At 37.2% G+C, this 25,539-nt stretch overlaps 1 protein-coding gene across 1 annotated transcript in view; it reads right to left on the bottom strand.

The window, feature by feature from the left end:
• GLCCI1 (glucocorticoid induced 1) overlaps positions 1-25,539 on the bottom strand; it is a 105,460-nt gene that overhangs the window by 63,137 nt on the left and 16,784 nt on the right. Inside the window, exon 2 of the mRNA XM_056117982.1 lies at positions 9,656-9,807. Within this exon, the coding sequence (XP_055973957.1) occupies positions 9,656-9,807 (152 nt within the window). The remainder of the gene's footprint in view (positions 1-9,655; positions 9,808-25,539) is intronic.

Here is a 25,539-nt window from a genome sequence, read left to right as displayed (position 1 = left end):
ACGCCCTACCACTGTGCTATCGCTCCAGCCCACAAGAAGTACAAAGAGTACAATTAAGCATAAACTCTGATGGGTTTTAATAATGCATTCTACTATGTAACCAAAACTTGGCTTTAACATAAGATCTGCCTCCAAAGTCCACAATATCATGCTACTTTTTCTTTAATCGTACAAAAGTGAAATATATGAGACTACAGCATTTCAGATGTAGACCATGAAAATCAACAAGTGCACATACCACATTATGGCATTATGGTTACCACTGAAATCCAAAACCTGTATTTTTTTTGGAGGGGTTGTTTTTTTTATTTGGGGGTCACACACAGCAGAGCTCATGGCCATGGTTCTGCACTCAAGAATAACTCTTGGTCATGTTCAGGGGACCATATAGGGTCAAACTCAGATTGGTTGCAAGCAAGGGAAGTGCCCTACCCACTGTACTAACTCTCCAGCTCTGAAAGTCCAAATGCATATTTCACTGCATATTTTCACACTTTATCCCAATTACCTCAATAAAAATATAAAATGAAATTTATTTATAACCCTCAACAAAGCAGTTGAAATGTTAAAAAAAGAAAATACTAGAGATATCTTTACCAAAGACAGTCTAGTTATTTCACATCTGTAGCGAGCTTACTATACTATCTTCTCTACACTAATCTACTGACACACAAAATAAAAATAAAAGAAAAAACTTTTACTTTGTGTCAATTCCCAAAATTCAACAGATAGTACAAGAATAATGGACATGATCAAAAAACTTATCATTTGTTTATATCATATCTTCCACTAAACTAACAGCTGCTTAAGGACAACTATGAAGCAAATATGAGGTTAATTACAGCATGCATTAGTGGTTGGTATGAGAGGCATAGAAAACTAGAATAAGAGTCAGATCTTGACTCAAATTTCTTAATATTCACTATCTGGCTAACCATAAACAACTTCTAAGGCCTTTTAGCTTCTCAACCATAAAATTAGGCCTCCATTTTGCCTTTCATATCATGGCTTTTAAATTTTAAAAACTACACTCTGTAGAAGTTCTTACTTCATCATTAGAAGGAGAATTACTCTGATTCTTTTCCAGCCAGACCCCTATAATCTGGGTAATTTAAACCCAGGAATCCCTCTCTTAAGAAGCAATGAGCCTAGCTTCCAAGGTCTACAAGAATGTATTTATTCCCTGAGCCATACTTCCCTAAGGATTATGAATGGAGTTTGAAGATTAGGAGGTCTAAACATTAAGTGTATATATACTGCTCCAAGCACAGAATAGAATGCAGTGTAAGAAAAATTAAATTAAGGGTTAGGCTCAGAAGAGTAGACTTGGCCAAGGCAGAATGCATTCCAGAATGTAACTGAAGGATCCAGGAACTCATACAAGCTTGATCTCCAAGGTCTGTATGAAACTTTCTCTAAATGAAACTGAAAATGTTTTGTCTCAGTAAGACAAAATATATTGTATTCAATAGTGTGTTAATTAACAGGGTACATGGATCTTTGATCTTGTTTGCTCTAGATTCAATAAATATACTAGCAAGTCTATGTCTATTACTAATAACTTATTATCTTTAATGCTATGTTCTTTCGCAAATACCACTATGTTTCATCAACCTCATAGAACAGAATAGAAACACTGTTAACATTCTCATCCAGTTAGTCTTTTACCTCTATAATGCTTTCACCTTAACTCTCAAAAGTCTGGGTTTCCTCATCTGTCAAATTAATACCACTCTCTAAAAAAATGTGCCCCTAATCTTGAAAAACTGCTATTTTCTAACACTCTCCTATGTGAATTTTCAAAAAAAACTTTTAATGTACTTGGACCCTTGACCTTTTAAAATGTTTTTTGGCAGTGGGGCGGGTTGGGGTAGGGTGGGGGAGTTTAGGCCAGAGGGTTCAGTGCTCCAGCCCAGTAATGCCATGATATTCAGTGGGATGGTGCTAGGAGCACCCAGGGTCACTCTTGGCAGTACTTGGGGAGCTAAGTGGTGCTTCGGTTTAAACACAAGTCTAGGAACACACACATCCCTGACCATAAAGTGATGTTTCTGATCTCTTGACTTTTTTTTAATTATTAGTGAAACACCATGAGGTACCACTGTAGACTTACAAGTTTTTGTGCTTGGGTTTCAGTTATACAATGATCGAGTACCCATCTCTCCACCAGTGCCCGTTCTCCACCACCAATGATCCCAGCATCTCTCCCTCCTCCCCTCCCCCCACATCCCATTCCACCTCTGTAGAAGGGCATTCCCCTTTGTTCTCTCTCTCCTTGTGGGTGCTGAGGTTTGCAAAAGAGGCATTGAGTGGCAATCATGTTCCGTCTATAGTCTACTTTTAGCATGTATCTCCTCCCATCCTGGGAGGATCTCCCAACACCCTTTACTTGGTGTTCCCTTCTCTATCTGAACAGCCTTTTCACCTAGCATGTGCGGCTGGCCTTCAAGCCATGGAGTGAACCCCCTGGTACTTATCTCGACTATTCCTGGATGTTAGTCTCCTATTTTGTTACTTTATATACCCCAGATGAAAGCAATCTTTCTATGTCTGTCCCTACTTTCTGACTCATTTCACTTTCCATGTAGTGCCACTTGTAAATTTCATGATTGCATTTTTTTATAACAGCTGCATAGGACTCCACTGTGTAGATGTACTAAAGTTTCTTCAACCAGTCACCTGTTCTTGGGCACTCCAGCTTTTTCCAGATTTTGGCTATTGTGAACAGTGCAGCAATGAACATACAAGTGCAGATGTCATTTTGACTACACTTTTTTGCCTCTCCGGGATATATTCCCAGGAATGGTATTGCTGGGTCAAATGGGAGCTCAATTTCTAATTTTTTGAGAATAATCCATACTGTTTTCCAAAAGGGCTGAACCAGTCGGCATTCCCACCAGCAGTGAAGGAGAGTCTCTTTCTTGCCACATCTGCACCAACACAGGTTGCTTTTGTTCTTTTGGATATGGGTCAGTCTCTGTGGCTTGAGTTGATATTTCATTGTTGTTTTTATTTGCATCTCTCTGATGATTAGTGATATAGAGCATATTCTCATGTGCCTTTTTGCCATTCAGTTTCTTCTTTGAGAAAGTTTCTGTTCATTGCATCACCCCATTTTTTGAGGGGGGTTGGATGTTTTCTTCTTGTGGAGTTCAACCAGTATTCTGTATATCCTTGATATCAACCCCTTGTCAGATGGGTATTGGGTGAATATTCTTTCCCATTCTGTAGATTGTCTTTGTATTTTGGTCACTGTATCTTTTCCAGTGCAGAAGCTTCTTAATTTAATATAGTTCCATTTGTTTATCTGTTTCCACTTGATTGGTCAATGGAGTGTCTTTGAAGATACCATTAGCCTCAATATTGTGGAGGGTTTTGCTGACCTTGTCTTGAATGTACCATATGGATTTTTGCCTGATGTATAGATCTTTAATCCACTTTGATCTGAATTTTTTTGCATGGGGTTTGGTCAAGGTTTAAACATTTTTGCATATGGCTGTCCAGTTGAAGAGGCTTTCCTTCTTCCACTTCACATTTCTTCATCACTTATCAAAGATTAGATCTTCATACATTTGGGGTTGTATGTAGGGATATTCCACCCTGTTCCATTGGTCTGCAACCCTGCCTTTGTTCCAGTCCCATGCTGTTTTAATTATTATGCTTTGTAGTAGAGTTTGAGGTTGTAAAGAGTAATGCCTCTCCACGTCTTTTTCCCAATAATTGCTTTAGCTATTCGTGGGCATGTGTTGTTCCATATGAATTTCAGGATTGTTTCATCTATTTCTTTGAAGAATTTCATGGGTATCCTTAAAGGGATCACACTGAATCTGTATAATGCTTTAGGGAGTATTGCCATTTTGACAATGTTAAAATCCATAAGGAGGGGATATGTTTCCATTTCCTCATGTCCTTTTAATTTCATGGAGTAGCGTTTCATAGTTTTCAATTGTAGAGGTCCTTTATTTCTTTGGTTAGGCTAATTCTGAGGTATTTGATTTTCTGGCGCACAATTGTCAACGGGATTGTTTTTTTCATGTCACTTTCCTCGGTCTCATTATTTGCATATAGAAAGGCCATGGATTTTGGGGCATTAATGTTATAGCCTGCGACTTTACTGTACAAGTCTATTGTTTCTAGGAGTTTCTTGGTAGAGGATTTAGAGCTTTTGGTATTAAGGAGATATGTGCCTCATAGAAGTTGTTTGGGAGAGGTCCTGTTTCTCAAGATATAGTATCATATCATCTTCAAATAGTGAGAGCTTAATTTCTTCCTTTCCTAACTGGATGCCTTTAATGTCTTTTTCTTGCCTAATCACTTTTGCAAGTACTTCCAGTACTATAATGAACAGAAGTGGTGAGAGTGGGCATCCTCGTCTTGTCCCTGACATTAGAGGGAAGGCCCTTAGTTTTTCCTCATTGAGGATAATGCTTGCCATGGGTTTCTTGTAGATGGCTTTGACTATCTTGAGGAAAGTTCCTTCAAACCTATTTTGGTGAGAGTTTTCATCATAAACAGGTGCTGGATCTTCTCAAAAGATTTCTCTGTGTCTACTGATATGATCATATGGTTTTTATCTTTACTTTTGTTGATATGATGGATTATGTTAATTTCCGAATGTTAACCCATCCTTGCATCCCGGGATGAATCCCACTTGGTTGTGGTGTATGGTTTTTTTGATGAGTTGCTGGATTCTATTTTTTAATATTTGGTTGAGAGTCTTCGTATCCGTCTTCATCATGAATATTGGCCAATAGTTTTCTTTGCTGGTGGTGTCTTTGTTTGCTTTTGGTATTAAGGAGATATGTGCCTCATAGAAGTTGTTTGGGAGAGGTCCTGTTTTTTCAATTGTCTGGAAAAGCTTGAGAAGAACTGGCAACAGGTCTTCTTTAAATGTTTGGAAGAATTCACTAGTGTATCTATCTGGGCATGGGCTTTTGTTTTGGGGAAGACTATTGATTACAGTTTCTATTTCCTTGATATTAATGGGTCTATTCATGTATCCCAAGTCTTCTTGGGAGATTATAGGAATCCAGGAATTTATCCATTTCTTCTAGGTTGTCATGTTTTATAGCATACAGACTCTCAAAGTAGTCTCTGACGATCTTTTGAATCTCATTGGTTTCTGTTGTGATGTCCCCTTTTCCATTTCTGATTCAGCTTATTAGGGTTCCCTCTCTCTCTCTCTTGTGAGTCTCGCTAGTTTATCAATTTTCTCAAAGAACGAGCTCTTGGTTTCACTGACCTTTCGGATTTTTTGGGTTTCCATGTTGTTAATTTCTACTCTAAGTTTTATTATTTCTTTCCTTCGGCCGGGTTTGAGTTCCTTTTGTTGGTCTTTTCCTAAGATCTTGAGCAGTGTGGTCAGGTTATCTATGTAGGCCCTTTCTTCCTTCCTTAGGAATGTTTGCAAAGCTATAAATTTTCCTCTTAATTCAGCTTTAGCTGTGTCCCATAGGTTCTGGTAGCTCATGTCTTCATTCTCATTTGTTTCCAGGTATCTTTTGATTTCATCCTTGACTTCCTTCCTGACCCACTCATTGTTCAACATTGAGTTGTTTAATTTCCAGGTGTTTGATTTGTTTCTCCGTGTCTTTGTGTGATTCGCTTCTATCTTCAGCGCATCATGGTCTGAAAAAATTATTGATACTACTTCTATCTTCCTGATTTTACTGAGGTATATTTTGTGGTCTAGCACATGGACTATTTTTGAATATATTTCGTGTGCACTGGAGAAGAATGTATATTGTTTCTTTTGGGGGTGTAAAGCCTTGTATAGATCTATTAGCACTCTCTTTTCTATTTCTTCCTTCGAAGCCAATGTTTCCTTGCTTAGTTTTGTTCTTGTTGATCAATCCAGAAGTGATAAGGAGATGTTGAAGTCTCCAACTACTATTATGTTGCTATCGATGTCCTCCTTAAAATCTGTTAGCAGTTGTTTTAAGTATTTAGCTGGTCCCTCATTAGGTGCATATACATTTATGAGTGTGATTTCTTCCTGTTATACGTATCACTTGATAAACAGAAAATGGCCTTTGCTGTTCCTTCTAATCTTTTTCAACCTGAAATCTATGTTGTCGGATACTAGTATGGCTACTTCAGCTTTTTTGAGGGAACTGTTTTCTTGCAGCATATTTTTCTTCCTTTAACTTTCTGTTTGCTCTGACTGTTCATATGAGTTTCTTGTGGACAGCAGAATGTTGGTTTCAGTTTCTGGATCCATTCTGCCACTCTGTGTCTCTTGATTGGTGCATTTAGACCATTAGCATTTAGAGAGATTATTGTCATGGGGTTTTGTGCCATCTTTCTGTAGGGGTCTGTTGTGCTTATAAGTGTTTTTCTTCTTATCTTACAGGAGCCCCTTTAATCCTTCTTTTAAATTCGGTTTTGAATCTATGAAGTTCCTGAGCTGTTGTTTATCTACAAAATAGTGTATCGTTCCATCGAGTTTGAGTGAGAGTTTAGCTGGATAAATTATTCTTGGTGAGACCTTCATTTCATTGAGTTTTTCCACTATACCCCCCCCACACTGTCTTCGGGCTTGGAGGGTTTCCTGTGATAGGTCTGTTGTAAATCTAAGGGGTGCTCCTTTGTATGTGATTTCCTTCTTTGACCTTGCTGCTTGCAGTACTGTGTCTCTATCCACGGCATCCATCATTCTATGATATGACTTGGAGTGTTTTTATTAGGGTCTCTTTTAGCCGGCACCCTTCTGGCTCCTTGGATCTGGATGTCTGCATTCTTTAACTCTAGGAACTTTTCAGCAATGATTTCTTTGACTGTGACGTTTTCACTGGGGTTGCCTCCCTGTACTTTCAGTACTCCAATGATTCTAATATTTTTCCTCTTGGCATCATTCCCTAGATCTCTGATTCTCCTTAGAGCTATTTTTAGGTCTTTTCCCATTGCTTGTTTTTCCCTATGTGATTTCTGTTGCTCATCTTCAAGTTCACTGATCCTGTCTTTAGCTGTAGTCATTCTACTGCTGAGGGCAACCACTAAGTTTTTTTTTTTAAGTTTTTAATTTCATCTACTGAATCCTTTATTTGTGACACTTCTTATTGTAGCTTTTTTATTTCTGCACTCATTTCTTCCAATATTTTCTCGACTATCCGTTCCACTGTTTCTTTCATTTCTTCTTTTGATTTTCTGGATGTCTGCTCCATTGATTCTTTGAGTAGTTCCTTGAACAACCTCAGCATTTCATTTCGGAATTCTTTATCAGAGACAGCATATTTGTGGATAACTCCTGCTGAGGATTCGGGACTCTTTTCTTCGTCCTCTCCTCATAGTGGAGATTTGTGCTGTTTCTTCATATTATTGTGGTTGTCTAGAGGTAAAACCTTGGAATTCACTAGCACTGTTCCCTCTTATCGTGTTAAAGGATTCTGAATAAGGTCGGTAGATAGTGGTCACCCTTCTCCCTTTCTAGAATCTGTCCTTCCTCTCAGGCATTATTCTGTGGCTCATGACGGGCATCTAGCAAAGCATTGGAGGAGGTGTTCTTTTATATTGGGCTTTTACAGCTTCTTGATTACTAGTCTTTTGTTGAAATTGGTGTAGGTCAGTGGATTATTGTGGTACTGCTGATTATTATTGAGGCGGCCAGGACTTTTTCCACAGAATTAGGTGATAAAGGCTGGGATGTGTGTTGAGAGTGCTAGGAGTGGGAAATATAACTGTGGCCCTGTTGAGGGGCCACCCTACTCAGAGAAGGCCACCACTCACTTTTGAGGAGGCCAAACCCCCAGTCAGTCCCAGGGACGCACTGACTTAGGAATCTGCAGAGGAGGGCTGTGCCATGGTGAGGTGGGCAGGTGGTCCAGCGGAACTCGGGCAGGTGTTCCGCAGAGTCTCCTCTGCCTGCCCAAAAGTGGGGGCCGGCGCAGAGAAAGGGGCACTCATGTGGGGGGTGTGGGAAAGGAAAGCGCTCCCTGACTCCCTGATGAACCTGCAGAGGAGGGCAGTGCCCTCTCTTGACCCTCTTACTCCTATATTTTAATCCATTTGCAGAATCCAACTCCTACAAAATGATGCATTTTATTTATCTTTGTCTGTATCTGCACCCAGATCAATAATCTCTACAATTGCTAGTCATTGCTACTTAAGAATCCGACTGCCAATCATATCGAACCAAACCTTTTCCCTAACAAAACAAAGAATGGAAAATAAAACAGGTGTGGCATAAAATAACAAAGCCAAAAACTGTTAAGAATAAAAATTGAAAAAAAAATTTCAGGGTGCCAGAGAGATAGTACAGCCAGTATGATGTTTGCTTTGTATGCAGCTGACTCATGTTCAATTCCTGGCATCCCACATGGTCCCCTAAGCACCCCTCGAAGTGATTCCTGAGTGCAGAACCAAGAGTAAACCCTGTGCATCACCACGTTTTGAGCCAAAACAAAACAAAGTTCATTATTTCAAGCTTTTCTGAGATTTTTTTTAAATTTAGATTTTCCTATTTAGGCCAAAAAATGTTTTCCGTGTTCTCTTCCCTCATTGTTCAGACATGAAACTAGTTCTTTTATTTTCCTAATACATCAAAACCAAAATGTTTTCATTACTTTGAATTTCCTCACATCTTAAGGCTCTAGTCATCTATAGTTACTTACATACTATCTTCTATGATCAATTTAATAAATTTAAGTCTCTAATTTTTAAAATTATTATTGGGGGTTGAACGGTGGGTAAACTTGCAGAGCTCAGGGCTTAATCTTTGCTCTGTACTCAGGGATTACTCCTGGTGGTGCTCAGGGACCAATATGTGATGCCAGATATAGCTGTGTTAAGTTAAGCCAAGTGCCTTAACTCTTGAACTATCTCTCAATGTTGGAAGTAAGTTACTTAGGGGCAACAATCAAACCTAGCTTATACTGTTAAGATTCTTCATAGCATTAACGGATTTACAATGTTTTAGATTCATTTTCTCATATGGAACAGAAAGTTTTTAAAATAAAACTTGAGGAGCCATCTACAAACAGAATAATAAGAGTGATAAGTGTGATAAGTGTGATAAGAGTAGATTTCCTATTTCTTTTTCAATATTTTTAAATCTTCATTTTAAGCACAAAATAAGTAATTTCACATAAATTTTAGTCACATATTAACTTAAAAATTCCAAGAACTGTGTAATCTTTTAATTAAAAATTATTTATATTTTTGACATGATCACTAGTCAAAATATTAATTTCTGGAAATTATTACTAGTGTCTCAAAAACTATGTACTTTATTAAAAATTTAATAATTTTATAACTTTCAAGCTGTGTTATCGATAGCACAGCAGAAAGGGTGTTTGCCTTGCGTGCAGCCAGCCTGGCCGAACCGGGTTTGATTCCTCCGCCCCTCTCGGAGAGCCCGGCAAGCTACCGAGACTATCTCGCCCACACGGCAAAGCCTGCCAAGCTACCTGTGATGTGTTCGATATGCGAAACACAGTAACAATTGTCACAATGAAGACATTACTGGGCCCACTCCAGCAAATCGATGAACAACAGGAGGAAAGTGACAGTGAAAACCTTCAAAATTCAGATAGCAAGAAATAATTAAAATTAATTTAAAATTTACCTTTTGGTATGTAGTATTTCAAATTTGTAAATATTTGATTAAGTCACATTTTGTTTAATAACTGTAAGGCAGTAAATCTAATTTTTATTTTACCTGAGTAGCTTTATCTTTCATGCATGAAAGGTAATGAACATGAGGATCCCGTGGCCACTGTCCTGTGAGGTAAGGTCCTGTTATCGTATCCAAAGAAGAGGTTCGCCTTATTGTATTAGAGGTTCGAACTTGCTGAGATTTTGGTCTGTCCACTATAAAAAGAAAAAAAAAGATTAGTCACTAATCAATGGCTTATTTTAAAATTATTTAAAGTTTATAGTTTTTAGAAAGTTATGTTTCCTATACTGTAAGTTTGCTCTCATAGTCTTATATGAACTGACAAAACTTATACCCTCTCTAAAGGACCAAGCATGATAACCTCTCAGGGCCTGTACTGCAAACCATAATGCCCAAAAGTAAAGAGAGATTATGGGGAATCATGTCTGCCATGGAGGCAGGGGGAGGGCAGGGAAGAGGGGGTGTACTGGAGAGATTGGTGGTGGGGAACGTGCACTGGTGGAGGGATGGGTGTTTCATCATTGTGTGATTGTAACCCAAACATGAAAGCTTGTAACTATCTCACAGTGATTCAATAAAATTAAAAAATTTATACCCTCTCCAAGGAGAATATGTTCACACAGAAAGTTTTGCACACACTTCCAGAGTTATTACAAATTCCATGAATCCTATTCATTTCTGACACATTTGGAGACGTTACTGGGCCCGCTCGAGCAAATCGATGAAAATGTACATAACAAAAAATAAATCTTGGAAGACACCAACAAGCTGTCGAGATGCCTTCAGACCCCGCGTCAGGCTGAGTCTCATCTGGGGCAACATGAAGTGGGGCGGGTGCATCCTCACACCTGCCTCAACAGAGCCCCAACAGCTGAAAACCTCCAAACCCAATCACGCCATGCTCATGGCTCATCTCCTGAGGTTTGGATGAGCCTCATCCATGAGGATGGATTAATCTGATGAAAAACTCAGGTATGTGGTTTTTGTGAACAAAATTTCCAGGCTCACATGTAATCAGGAATGGGTGACCTCCCTCTATCTCCCTGTTCTTCCGAGAGCCTGGCAGTAATGCCCAAAAACTGCCTCTGGAACCATATAAGTTTATTAATGGCCATGATCCAGAGACTCACAAATAAATCTTGGAAGAGAGCCACTAGCTGCAGAAATGTCTCGGAACCACAAAATCACCATCCAGTTAAAAATTTAATTCCAGCTGTATCACCCTATTTAAAATTTTAGAATTCCTAGAATGACATCTCATACTATATGCTACTGATCTCAATAATTTATGTGTGTACGTGTGTATGTATGTATGTATATACATACACATGTATGTACGTGTGTATGTATGTATGTATATACATACACACGTACACACATATTTGCACACAGGCTAAACCTGTAACATGTTATACAAAGGGTTAATGGCTCCAGGGTGAGATACTACAATCTTCACACACTTTTCTCTAAGGAAACTTTTTAAAATCATTTTTAGCAGGTTATTTGTAACAAAGAACACAAAATAAATTTTCAGGGGCAGGTTTTAGGGGTGGTGGAACTATTTGAAATAATAGTGCTGGGAAGGTGTAAATGGTGATGGGATTGTTGTTGTCATATTGAACATACTAAATTATTATGAACAACTTTATAAAGATTAAATTAAAAAATAAATATAATGTAAATATCATCTTGTTGTTCCTTACTCTAATCAAGAGACCATCATGTGGACTATTTCCTAATGGCTACCTCTGCAGCTATCACAATCTTTTTTTTTAAATTATTGAATTACCAAAGATTACAGTTATAAAATTGCTCACAACTGAGTATCAGTCATACAATGTTCCACCCCCATCCCTTCACCAGTGCACATTTCTCATCACCAATGTGCCCAGTTTCCCTTCAGCCTGTTCCCACACTCCTATTAAATCTTATAGTGATAGCTCTCACGCCTTCTTGAAAAAAAAGTTCAGTTACGTCTCTAACATAGTCAGTAATTTTCACAATTCAGCTTCCACATATCTCAACTCTTAATCTCTTGCTAGTTTTCCATCAACCCAGATTAACTAAGTGCTACAAAAACTCATGCAATTTAAAAAAAAAAAACTCATGCAATTTCCCAATGCATTAATAATCTTGTCTGCTTCTCCACATTCATTCTATTATTTCCTGAGTCTCCCTCTAGTTCACTCAAAAAAATTTTATATTGAATATCAGTTTATTTATCACACTACCTTTCATTCAATAACTTTTTCCATCTCTGGCCTTTCCTGTTTGAGATACACATACTCTTCTCTGCTAATATGGAACCCAAAGTTTGTCTCTATTCACTCTCCCCAGAGCATGTTTAAGTCTCTCTAGACTAAAAGGAGTTGGTGCATAATACTTAATCAAAGACTTCATTCACGGACCTCAGATATGACACTGAATAAAGAAGAATTTTAATTCAATATCTTCCTTTATAGAAAAAGAATTGAAAAGGTCAAAGGAATATAATGGAATTGATCAATAAAATTGATTTAATAGGTGACAAAAGCACAAGGGATGCCAGATCTACAGATATTCTATGTAGTTCAATAAATCTACTATAGCACCCTAGTACTCACCATATGGGTGTTACAGATATCTGCTAAAAACTAAATGATCATGATGAATTTTATATCCTCTTTATAATATTATGACTTTCATAATATACATCTGAAATAATTTACCATTACAAAACCCAATGGCTTACATATTCAAAAGTTGAGTGTGTTATTTAGAGTAACATCTTACATGAAACAAAATGCGACATTACAAAGAGTGAAGAATCTTGTTGAGTGCTATTCTTTTAACTACCTTCTTGAAACCAGAACGCATGATTTGTTTTAAAAATTAAATACAAAAAATGTGGCATACTCTGATCTTGTAGCACTGTCCTTCGGTTGTTCATTGATTTGCTTGAGCAGGCCCAGTAACGTCTCCACTGTGAGACTTGTTACTATGTTTGGCATATCCAATACGCTACAGGGAGCTTGCCGGGCTTTGCCGCGCGGGTGAGATACTCTTGGTATCTCTAATGAATAAGGGCTGTTAGTGAAGATCTGAAAACTCCCAGATCTCCCAGATCTTACTCCCTTTTGATATTATTTAAGCTCTTTCACTGTAGTCATAATATCTAGTTTGATTTATTTTGACTCTCTAAAACTTTCTTTGTAATAAAACACTCGATCAATGTTTTTTTTTTGGGGGGGGGGCAAACACACCAATGATGACTCAGGGTAGACTCCTTAGTGACTCTACTCTTAGGAATCACTCCTTGTGGGCTCAAGGGACCATATGCCAGGGATTGAACCCTGGTTGGCTATGTGCACGGTAAGTGACCTAACAGCTGTAACATCTCTTTTATAATAAAATTATGTAATATAGGAATAACTGGGGAAGAGTGATAATATAGTGGGTATGGCACTTGCCTTGCAGGTCACTGACCTGAATTATCCCTGGAACCACATATGGTCCCCTGAGCATTGCCATGATTAAGGCCTGAGCACAGCCGGATATGGCCCTCTCCAGAAAAAAATACAGGAATAACATAATTATTCATTTGCTCTGTCACATATTTAGAGAATTCTAAACAACTACAATGAGATCTACCAATTCACTTTTCTATAATTTCTAAATATTTATTTCATTTATTATCATTAGCTTTTTATATATGTATATATCCAAGATATCAGCATAGCTTAAATGCTTCACCATTATAATCTGTTCTTTATTACACTTTAAAGTGTAACAGTCTGATTACTAGACTCCCCTTTTGTTTATCTGAATAATTTTCTTGGCATACCTATCTTTTAATTTTTATGTTTTTGAATCATTTGTTATGTCTTCCATAAAGTAAGAACATAATTTGGGTTTAATCATCTTCTTGCAAAAGTTAAGTTTATCCTATTTACATTTATTACCTTAGCATATTTGATTTAAATTTTTATGTGATTGTATTTTTAAAGATTCCTTGCCCCTCCTTTTCTCCCTTTTTATTTCCTCTTACCTCCTTACTCAATGACCCATTACAGGTAATTTAGAAAGTACTTGGACTCTTTTTTGTTCTACTTAATACGCTATTACTTTTATAATTTTCTAGTTATAAAAACAGTAAGTACGAATTTTACCAACCTTAGAAAGAAAACAATCAGCATGCCATCCCAAAATGGATTTATTATTACTTGTCTTAAAACATTTTTGCTACTTTATACTTTCTACCAGGAAAAAGAAAACAACAAATTTCTTTTTAAAAGGGCTAGATGAATGTGAGCCACACCTAGTGTTCTCAGGGGCTGCAAATCTCTCTGTGCTCTTAATTAGTAATAGCTAAGTATATTAAACATTTGTAAATAAGCCTTCAACATCTAAAACCTGTATTTTAAACTTCAACTTTTTGTATCACCGGACCTCTGCCTTTCACTTTCGAAAATCAACATGTTCTACTCTTAGTTTCCACTCTCTTTAATTACTTTTACAGAAGAGTGGTTTTCAAATTTTTACTAATTACTCCATCTTGTAAATATGTAAGCACTCAATCACATGTGCAGTTATTTATAGGTAAAGTAAGATGTACTGTATTATAACAGACAAGAGAGAATGGTATTTACAGGAAAAAAATTAAAATAGAAATTATGGAGTTTGCTTTACTTTTAAAGGAATGCCTTACTTCACCTCCTAAGTAAAGACCAGTGGGACAATGCACTGTAATTGAATATTAAAGTCAATCTACAGAGTGGCCAGTTAGCTTTACCTACGTCTATATTTCTCTGTTTATAATGTATAACAAGCACACTACATTACCAATTTCCATACCCACTCAAAAAGTCTGTCCTAGAATGATAAAAGTGTTCAGAAAACTTTGTCAATATCTTGTTATAAAGCTTTCTCCACTGGTCACAATTGTTAAAAATAAAATATATCAAATATATCTGAAAGGTTGTATTTCACACAAATATTTTAAAAGAAATCAAATTGATTTGCAGTATCAACAGTGTGGAAACTGCTGAGGTCCTCAAGCAGGTTTTCTCAGAGTACAAGACATTTGTTAGATATGTTCTGGGCCCAATTTTTCTTTAACAATGTGGGATTCAATGGTAGTAGAACCAATAATCCTGAATTTTATTAAGCATTTTAATTCATACTAGTACTACTAAAGAGCTTAAAAATTAAAGTCTGAAGGCTTGGACTAGAATCTTTAAAATGGGAGGTGTTCAAAGTGAACAACTGTTTTGAAAATAATAATAAATCTACTCTTCATTTTAGAGACATTTAAAGTTTGCACATCCGTGTAAATATATTATAAAAATGTTAATCAGTTCTCTGAAATATGCTTTTAGCAAATAAATTTGTACTATGAAATCAATTTGAACATCAAGTCATGTCTTCAAAATGCCCATTTTTCCTGAACTGCTGGCCATGACATTAAAAACCTTCAAATCAAATACCAAGCACTCTAAACAGAAAGCTTAGGAACGCTAGAGTGATGAAGTAAAAGAGATGATGATCAACTCAACTTCTTTTAAAAATGAGAATGAGGAAACATCTCAGAGGGCAAACTTTTGTAGCCATAGGTCTTATTTCCATTTCCAGCATTGTCTAGTTCCCCAAGCACAACCAAAAGGGACCCAGAGGACAGGGACGTAGCACCTGAGCCCCACCAGGTAACATCTCCCCAAACAAACAAAATTAAAAGATAAGTGGCAGTGGCCCACCTGACCAAACAGAGCATTCTGCAGGGGAATAAGAATTAACTACAGTAAAAGTTACACCAAGCCCACCAGGAGTGATCCCTGGGGGCAGGGCCAGGAGGAAGCCCTGCGCACCGCCAGGTGTGGCCCCCAAACCCAACATAAACACAATGAAAAAAGGGCACCAGGCGGAAGCTCTGTGCCAAGCCCGCGGGCCGGGCCAGGCTGGACTCCGGTTCAGGGGTCAGAAGCAGAGCCGGGACATGAGCAGGACTTGAGCCGGAAGCGGCAAAGCCTGGGCCCACAGCAGCACGGGAGCCCCCAGAGAAACTGGCCAGAGCCTGCAGCAGCTCCCTAGGTCTCAGTGAACCTGGAAATGGGAACAATTTAAAGGTAACAAGCAGGAGGCCGTTTGCTTTGCAAGCCGCGGGCCCGGCTTAGCCGGGTTCAATTCCTCCGCCCCTCTCCGGGAGCCCGGGAAGCCACAGAGAGCATTTAGCCCGCACTGCAAAGCCTGGCAAGCTACCCATGACATATTCAATATGCCAAACACAGTAACAAGAAGTTTCACGATGGAGACGTTACTGGGACCACCTGAGCAAATCGATAAACGATGGGAGGACAATTTACAATTTACAAAAGTTACTTCCTAAATACATAAGGACATCTGAAAAAAAATCAGTAGGTTTCCTTATAAAAATGAGAATGACAGAATAAAATTAAATCAAAGCCTGTTCTAATATCTAGCAAATTTAAATGAATTTCCTTTAAGATTTTAAATCTGGATCTGAAAACATTACCACATTTTATGGCTAGTTGATTAAACAATCTTTAACAGAGTCAGTTTTTCATGAGGTCTAACTTCATGTTATAATTTCAATCATTAAAAATCAAAACAAACTCCCTGATCTGACTGCTGAAAACAAGAATGTAAATTACTTTTCTCAAAGTATTCTGATATGAGGTAATTTCCTACTTCAGTGGCAATAAGAACTATATACAAGTTGATAAAATTTTCTGCTATTGGTTCTTTGAGGTTTAAGGTAAGGTAAAGGTAAAGGCCCTCCCGTTGATCGTCGATTTGCTCGAGCGGGCCCAGTAACGTCTCCATTGGAGACTTCGTTGTTACTGTGTCTGGCATATCGAATACTCTCGGTAGCTTGCCGGGCTCTCTGAGAGGGGCGGAGGAATCGAACTCGGGTCGGCCATGTTGGCTGCTTGTAAGGCGAACGCCCTACCCGCTGTGCTAATTTTCTGGGCCAGGAGAAAGTCGAAGGGCTGGAGCTGAGGTTTTGCATGCCAGAACCCCAGGTTAGATCCTGAGCACAATATGGCTCCCCAAACTATCCTTATGAGTGCCCACCCCCAAACAAATAAACAAGCAAAAAAAATGAACTTTCTAAACTTCTATTTTATTAACAACAGATAAGCTTCAGATGTCCTATCACAAGAGCTACTCTGAAATTGTACTTTTAATATGTTACTGACTAAATTATTGACAGAATCTCTCCATCAAATTTTAGTAAGTTCTTTTGGGTTTTGGTGCCAAACTTCACACTGTCCAATTTGAGCTGTAATTTTACTAAGTCAATTTAGGCAAAATCCTCTTTACACACAATGTCTAATTTCTCCACTTGGTATGATAAATTCGTCATTATCCACAAATGCCCATGTAGTGTCTGTTCAGTTTTGCCTTCAGCAAGAATCCTTTTAGGTCTAGACGTTAAGCCCTAATTTTTTTTAAAATTAGGTTTCTAGCCATTGACTAAGAACCCTGTTGTATTCAGAGACTGAACTCTGTCTCCTCCACTTCAATTTACAGTGGTTCCCCAAATTAAATCTGCCTTGCATTCATTAACAAATATCATAAATATATTTTTATTTAAACTGGTACAATTTTCCCCTTCAAGATTAATTTCTAAAGTTTTAAGAACTAGACAACCAAGAATAAAAAAGATGTAGTAAAGAGGACTCAGTGATAGAGTAGTGTACTTGCCTTGCATGTTGCCAGATTGTAGATCCCTGGTACCCCATTTGGTTCCCTAAGTTTCACCAGAATTGATTCCCTGAATGCAAAGCCAGAAGTAAACCCTGAGCACTGCAGGTGTGGCCCAAAATAACCAACAACAAAAAAACCCAAAACAACCCAACAACAATATATTTCTCCATCTAATCAAACAAACAACACTGTGACCATCTACCAGATTGCAGCATTATCTAGCTACTTGATCAGTGATGTTTATGTGTCTTCTTTGATGTGTAAATTTAAAAATTAGCCCAAATAAATGGGCAACATAAAATAATCAAAGTCAAATTAACTTCAGCTTAGATAGGAAGAACACCGAATCTCAACATGCTATCTGAAATACAACTAAAGGGCAAAAATTGAATCTCTCTCGATGTGAGTAGGTTCTGAAATACTAATCAACCAGACCTGGAATCCTGCCACAGAAGCAATCTAGAAAACATGCACAAATGACCATATGGTTGCCCTGAAGAAATCTGGAAAGAAACCAATCAAGAAGTCAACAAGAGAAACAAACATGCTTCTGACCAAATGAGGCCTGACACAGCCAGTAACCTGAGATCTGTCAAGAAAAACTTTTTTTTACTGTAGTAAAGAACTATTTAGGAATGAGTCTCTAAATTACAGCTCAGTTATATTCATTCAAATGGAACCTTAGTTAATATGAGGCATTTGGAGTAAGGACTTCAGCCCCTTTTCAAAGTAAACTCGAGTACCATTTTATATCAAGATTGTAAAGAAAAGTTCACTAAGCTATCACAAAGCCTGGTGTGGGGATAAGCAACAACAAAACACACACACATACACAAAACAAACAAAAAAAACTCAACCTATTAAGATGGTACAGACACTGGAATATATGTACAAAGAAATTACATATATGGTAAATTGGCTACTAAAATATTTTAAGTTTATTATTTTTTCTAATGACAAAAGATTAAGAAACTCTGGCAAAGCAGTAATTAGTGAAGAAAATTCACAGATTTAATGAACTTGCAATGAACTCAACTAATAGAGATTCCAAAGACCTAAAATCCAGTATGACTAAAGGACTAAAAATTTAAATAATTATAAAGTATTAGCAACTATAAAAAAAATAAGATGCCCCCAGATGAAAAGTCATAAGTGAAAGAAAACAATGATTACTTCATGAGAAGACTGAGTATTTCACAAAATTTTGGTTCAAAGCACTTAACTTGGCAGTAAAAGCACTAGAGGTTGGAAAAAATTTAACCAAATGAAAGAGGTTCATTATTTTATGCCAATTGAAAAAGAAAACAGACCAAAAAGGCTAAAATAAATGCTACAGGATGCATGTTTTGACCACAGTGTAACAACAAATATTGTTTATCAAATTGATTCTTTTAAAATTGAGAGTACTTTTCTCAAGGCTGTGGTACTTAACAAAGGCATTTCCCTCTAAGTTTTTGTCTTAATGATGAAGAAAACAAACAAAAAAAAATTACTTAGTGGATACTAAAAAAAAAACACAAAAAACAGGCTTTTATCTTGCATAAGTGTATAATAAATGTACATTCTATATATACAAATATATATAGCTACACAGGTAGCAGTAACTGTTAATAGATTAATTTAATATACTCAACTATCTTAACTTTTATTTCAGCAGTGTATCGGGTTTCTAATACACATACGCATTTCTCTGTTAAGAAAAAAGCATTAAGTTATTATTTTACTTCCTTAAAGCTTTGTTAATATATTCCCAAAGTTAGAAAAATGGTAAAAGAAAAGATATTAAACGTCTCCTTAATAACACAAAGAACAATAGCCAAGCCAAGTATAAAAGCACAATCTACCACTTAAGAATGTCATGAAGTTGAAATTTACATACAAGTGGTACAATATGGAAAGTATCATGCTAAGCGAAATGAGTCAGAAAGAGAGGGATAGACATAGAAAGATTGCATTCATCTGGGGGATATAAAGTAACAAAGTATGAGATTAATACCCAAGAATAGCTGAGATCAGCACCAGGAGGATTACTCCATAACTTAGAGGCCAGCCGGGTATCCTAGAGGAAAGGGCTGTTCAGATAGAGAAGGGAGCACCAAATAAAGGATGTTTGGAGGATCCTCCCAGGAGGGGAGATGCATGTCGAAAGTAGACTATGGACTGAACATGTTTGCCACTCAATGCCTCTTTTGCAGACCACAACACCCAAAAGGAGAGAGAGAACACAGGGGATTGCCCTGCCACAGAGACAGGGGGGATGGGGGGATGGGGGTGGGAGGGATATTATCCATGGTGGTGGAAAATGGGCACTGGTGGAGGGATGGGTATCTGATCATTGTATAATTGAAACCAAAGCACAAAAAATTGTAAATCTACAACTTTAAAAAAATAAAATAAAATAAAGGGAAAAAAAAAAAAAGAATGTCATGAAGTATCTCCACCAAAATGCCAAAAATAAGGAGGGATGAAGCATTACAAATTAAAACACCAACACATTCTCAGCATCAATATGAGAGGCCAGCAAGAAAGTATTTGAGCTTCTGTCTGCTACAAGAACAGAACATTAATCATTTCACAGGTACATGTAAAGGTACAATTTGAGGACAGTAGCCCAAATAACTAGAGTTCTGCAAGATTCAATCTGAAACACAAGTGAACATCAATTGATCATGCCTTAAGTGTACAAAACAAGACTCAAGTTACTAGTCTCAAAGTAACAAAAGCTGCTTTCAATACAGGATGTTGAATCCAAATTGAACAAAACAAGGGGGGGGGGAGAGAGAGAGAGAGAGAAAGAGAGAGAGAGAGAGAGAGAGAGAGAGAGAGAGAGAGAGAGAGAGAGAGAGAGAGAGAGGAGAGAGGAAGTAAAACTGAATCAAGTCAATGTGGCTGTGGAGTCAGGCAAGAGATTTAAGTAACTTCACAAAAACAACAGGAGCGGTCTAGAGCAGCTATAGTTAATGACCTGATCCTATACCTTCTCAGAAAAGTATAGGAAGAGTAGGTAAGAGTGAGTATGGTGCTTGCCTTGCCTATCCGGATTTCATTTGGCACCACATATAGGTCCCCCAAGCACCAGCAGGAATAATTCCAAAGTGCAGAACCAGGAGTACTCCTGAGCATCGCCAAGTGGAGCCCAACCTCCACCCCCTGCAAAACACAGTTCTTTTCACATAAAAAATGAGCAACCGAAGACAGAAAATTAATTCCACATAAATTTATCATAACAATTAAAAAAAAACAAAAAATAAATGATGTCCCTGAGAACAAGGAGAGCATATTAGAAAGACCTGTTCATTTAAGGTGAAACTGCAACCAAAGATCAAAACAAGGTAAAGATATTTAAATGACAGAGGTGATTTAAAAACAAAACAAAACTTGGAATTAGAGCACTGTAGCACTGTAGCACTGTAGCACTGTCATCCCGTTGTTCATGTATTTGCTTGAGCGGTCCCAGTAACATCTCCATTATGAGACTTATTGTTTGGCATATTGAATACGTCATGGGTAGCTTGCCAAGCTTTGCCGTGCAGGCGAGATACTGTCGGTAGCTTGCTGGGCTCTCCAAGAGGGGCGGAGGTATAGTACCTGGGTCAGGAGGGCTAGCTGCGTGCAAGGCAAACGCCCTACTGCTTTGCTATTGCTGGGGAAAAGGAAGATGCAGGAAAGGAGAAGTGACAAACTAAGGAAATATTTAGAAATGAGGGGACAAATCAAGTTAGAAATGAAGAATACATTAAAAGCATTAAATGAATACATTAAAAATAGATAATGTCTTAACATTATTTAATGTACTGGAACATAAGATAGAATTTAGAATTTAAAAGAAAAGATAAAAGATTTCAAAATGATTAATATGTAACAAAGGCAAGATGATCCAATATATGTATAATAGAACTCCTTGAAGACAAGCAAAACATTAAAAATACTAAGATATATAGCAAAATTCTCCTAAAAGATAACTTGAAAGGTCATACTGAAAAGAATCAAGAATAGCCTATATAAACACACTTTTATAAAGCTAAAGTGGAGTTGGGAGATATAACTCAAGTGTCAAGACCACATGCTTGTCGTATTCAAGCTTTTGAGTTTGATCCCTGGAACCACAATCTCCACTACTGGATGCACCCCTGATGGACCATCAAGAGTTGCCTCAGAACCACACCAAGAACGGTAGTACAAATTATAAAAACTACAGCTTTGGGACTCGAACAATAATACAACAGGTAGGGTGCTTTTCTCGAACGTGGCCAATCTGGGTTCCATTCCTTGCATTCCATATGGTACCCCAAAGTCGCCAGGAATGATTCCTGACTGCAAAGCCAGGAGTAATCTCTATGCATATCTAGGTGTGGACTCAAAACAAACAGGAAAAACTTAAAAGCTATCTTCAAATTATCAAAAACCACTGATAAAACTGTATCTGAGATTTTAATATGCAAACTATGAAGAAGTTAATGACTATTGTTCTCATAAGCCTTCCCTGAAGAATATATTAGAAATTAATTTGTCAGACAACTAACGTAAAGCTCTGAAAGGAATTAAAAAGTATTGGTGTGCCGTGGGAACAATTCAGGTACTCAGTATCTCTAAGGCATATCTTTCCTCACAGTTTTAAAGAAAGCATCATAGAAAAATTGGAGAATCATACAGCTATCATCTTAACACATTCAAATCAAACACTATGAATTTCCAGAATATTTCACAATTGAATTGTTAAAGTCTGGTTCTAGAGAGAACCAGATATTTTTTCAAATGTATTGTTACTTCAATAATTTGATTAACTGAAAAAATGCTAGATTTAAAGAAATACTTAAGATAATATATAAAAAAATCAGTATCTGCACAACACAGAGGAACTAACTGAAATAGAGATGTTACTATCACTGTCCTCCCATTGTCCATCGATTTGCTCAAGCGGGCCCAGTAACATTGTGGGACTTATTACTGTGTTTGGCATATCAAATACATCATGGGTAGCTTGCCAGGCTTTGCCATGTAGGCAAGATACTCTCGGTAGCTTGCTGGCTTTCCAAGAGGGGCGGAGAAATTTAACTCGGGTCTGAAATTGCTTTATAAACAGAATTTTTGCCATCCCCTCTCTCTAAAGCAAATAATCACAATGTTTTAAAGTACATCCTATGGGAAAGCCTGCCAAAGAATTATGATAGAATTAAGGGAAAGGAACTCCATTTATGGGGTAAAGGTGAATTTATCATGAGAAACAGGAGGGTAGTGGACTGAGACTCTTTGAAAGTCATGTGGATAAGGCAAGATATAAGAAAGAAGCCTTGAAGAGAAACTTTGATAACTAGATTATTTCTACACCATCCTACCGTGTATAGGATATAATAACAAATACACTAAAGTATTTTTCGGACAAAAATGAATTATGGAAAAATTATGGAATTAGGGTCAGCCACTATTGTAAAAAACAAATTACACCACATATTTAGGAATTTGTATGACTATCTGAAAAAAAAGGGCTAAAATATCTGCAATTAAGAGCATTTTACATAAAGGAAAGTGACTTAAGGCCAAGGAATGTCTTAATAGTTTTTTAGATAAGTATATTTTCTCAAGATATCTATTATGATAGGATTTTTAAGTGCAAATTATTTTTAACATACAACGTATAAACACAAGAAGCAACCACTTAAGTTTAAACTGTATACAATTTGCTTAGTAGTAAATATAAGTAAAGCATAAGAATCAGGTCAATAATTAATTTCATGACCAAATGTAGAAGATATTGAAGGCAAAGGTCTAAGGGAAGAGTAACAATTTATCCTCAATAAAATATGACTGCCAGTCAAGCTAACTTATTAGTGTTAGGCAAACGATAAACAGAGATCTGTACTGAAATATCTGGGTACAACTAGTTACCTTAATGCAAATGACTCGAGCAAATTAAATCTAGCCTAAAAACTCTTATTTCCCCTCACTCTATGTCTACAGATCCAGCAACGAACATGTTGTTGACTCAGAAATATACAACTACATTTCTCTAGAGTAAACCAAGAATCAGCAAGCTCAACAGCTCCAGAAATAAGGAAATGCAGATGTTTATTTTAGCTTTTACTTTCATAAATATTGACACCCAAGAATCAAATATGTAACTGTGAAGCAGCAGTTTACCCAAAATTGGATGTTTCATTAATGCTAGAAATAGCCAAAAGCTGCATGAAACATCCCAAAGGAAAATATTTTATATAAATGATACCTTTGTAGAAGTCATGAAGTAAAATGGAACATGCTAAAAACGAGTTCTGTGTTTGCATACACAAACACCTTCCACCTCAACAATTACACTAATTCAATGTATAAAAGGTTGCCAGGATATGTTGCCAAGGATTGAGAACTTAGGAAAATATATGTATGACTAAGTGTAGGAAAAAATGTTAAAATAATTTTAAACAGCACGTTTTATTCCTTTAGAATAGCTATAACACTTGCCATTACCACCTCTTTGTAGGGGTTCCTCTCAAGTGGTGTTTAGGGGGCCCAGGGCCCCTTCTGCCATAGTATTGAGTTGCTGGCCTTGTTGGCGATTCTCTATCAACCAGGCCAGCAATTCAATACTGTGGTCTGAGTATGGAATAACTTTCACAAGATTAGCATTGCTTAAACAGTGCTAATTAAAACATCTCAACTTTTCTGAGGATGGCCTTATAAATTTTCATAAAAATCATTTGCAGGTCTTTAATTAAAATGCAAATTGTATTAAAATAAATATATTCCACTAAGATCATAGTCCAAGCTAATGAAATACCTCTTGCATACTGACAGAAATACTGACAACAATGAACACTTGACAAGGTGATGGATTAAGAGGGTGAACTCCCAGGGATGATTTTCAAAGTAGATCCAGTTGTAACAGCTGCTAGGCCACCTTTCTTTCAACTCTGAGATGCAGCAAGGTTGATCACACTAACAGCTACAAATATTTCAAATTAGTGGCTTATCTTCAGTGAAAGTCCAATGTATAGATTCCTGGCTGACAGATGGCTTCTACACAAGCATTCTAGATCAAGATTTCTTTCATTTTATGACTTCATTCCCCTAGGTCTGTGGTTGGGAGTGTGTTACTAGATTTTCTGCATTCAGATTGAGATGACAGAGTAGAATAAATGAGTAAGATTAAATTAGTGCTTTTGTATTGAATAAGGATCAAAGTGTTGTAAAGACGTATTTTTGTACTTTACTGGGCACTGAAAATACTGCATTTTAAAAATCAAGTAATTTTGATGGTCACATTTTTGTAATTCTCACGATACTTCAAAGTTTTCCAGTAATAGTATACCACCATTAAGATTTGTGATGAGTGCTATTGTTATGAAATTGATATGTGCCCAAATAAGACCTACTTAATGTTAGCATCAGAGAGAGACAGTACAGGGACTAAGGCATTTGCCTTGCAGTTGGCCAATTCCAGTTCAATCCCCAGTACTTAATACAGTCTCCCAGAGCACCATGAGGAATGATCTCTGAGTACAGAGCCAGAAGTAAGCCCTGAGCACTGCTGGGTGTGGCCCCAAAACCAAAATAAAATAATGCTCTGTGCTCCAGTAACCCCAGCAGTTCCCCTTTCTCCCTCTTATCTCACTACTCCCTGATATACACACAATATTAAAACTAAGCCAACTAATAAATGGCTATGAGTAAAAGGAAGAATCACGTATCTCTTCAAATTAAAAGCTAGAAGTGATTAATTAAGTTTCATGAGGGAGATCTGTGAAAAGTCAACATAGGCCAAAAGCTAGATTGACAGTACCAAACAACCAAGATACAAAAGCAAAGGAAAAGTTCTTGAAGGAAATGAAAAGTGCTAATCCAATGAACACACAAATGATTTATCAAAGCGAACAGTCTCACTGCTGATAAGGAGAAAGTTTTAGTTACCTGAACAGAAGAACAACGCAGTAACAGTTCCTGAAATCAAAGCCTAATTTAGGACAAGACTCTACTGTTCCTCACTTTGTGAAGGTTAAGAAAGGTGAGGAGGCTGTGGCAGAAAATTCTGAAGCTCTCTGAAGATGGTTGGAATGGTTTAATAAAAGAAGCCATCTTAATAGGATAAAGTAGCAAGTGTCAACGTTTAATCAATAAGTTATCCAGAAGATCTAAGATCAGTGATGAAAGTGCTTATGCTAAACAAGAGATTTTCAGTGTACATGAAACAGCCTTATTTTGCAGTAAGACATCATAGAGATCTTAAA

This window comes from Sorex fumeus, unplaced genomic scaffold (assembly GCF_029834395.1).
Source record: "Sorex fumeus unplaced genomic scaffold, SorFum_2.1 ptg000037l, whole genome shotgun sequence".
Lineage (NCBI taxonomy): Eukaryota > Metazoa > Chordata > Mammalia > Eulipotyphla > Soricidae > Sorex > Sorex fumeus.
The sequence above is the reverse complement of the archived record's forward strand: the minus strand, read 5'-3'. Positions and strand labels throughout refer to the sequence as shown.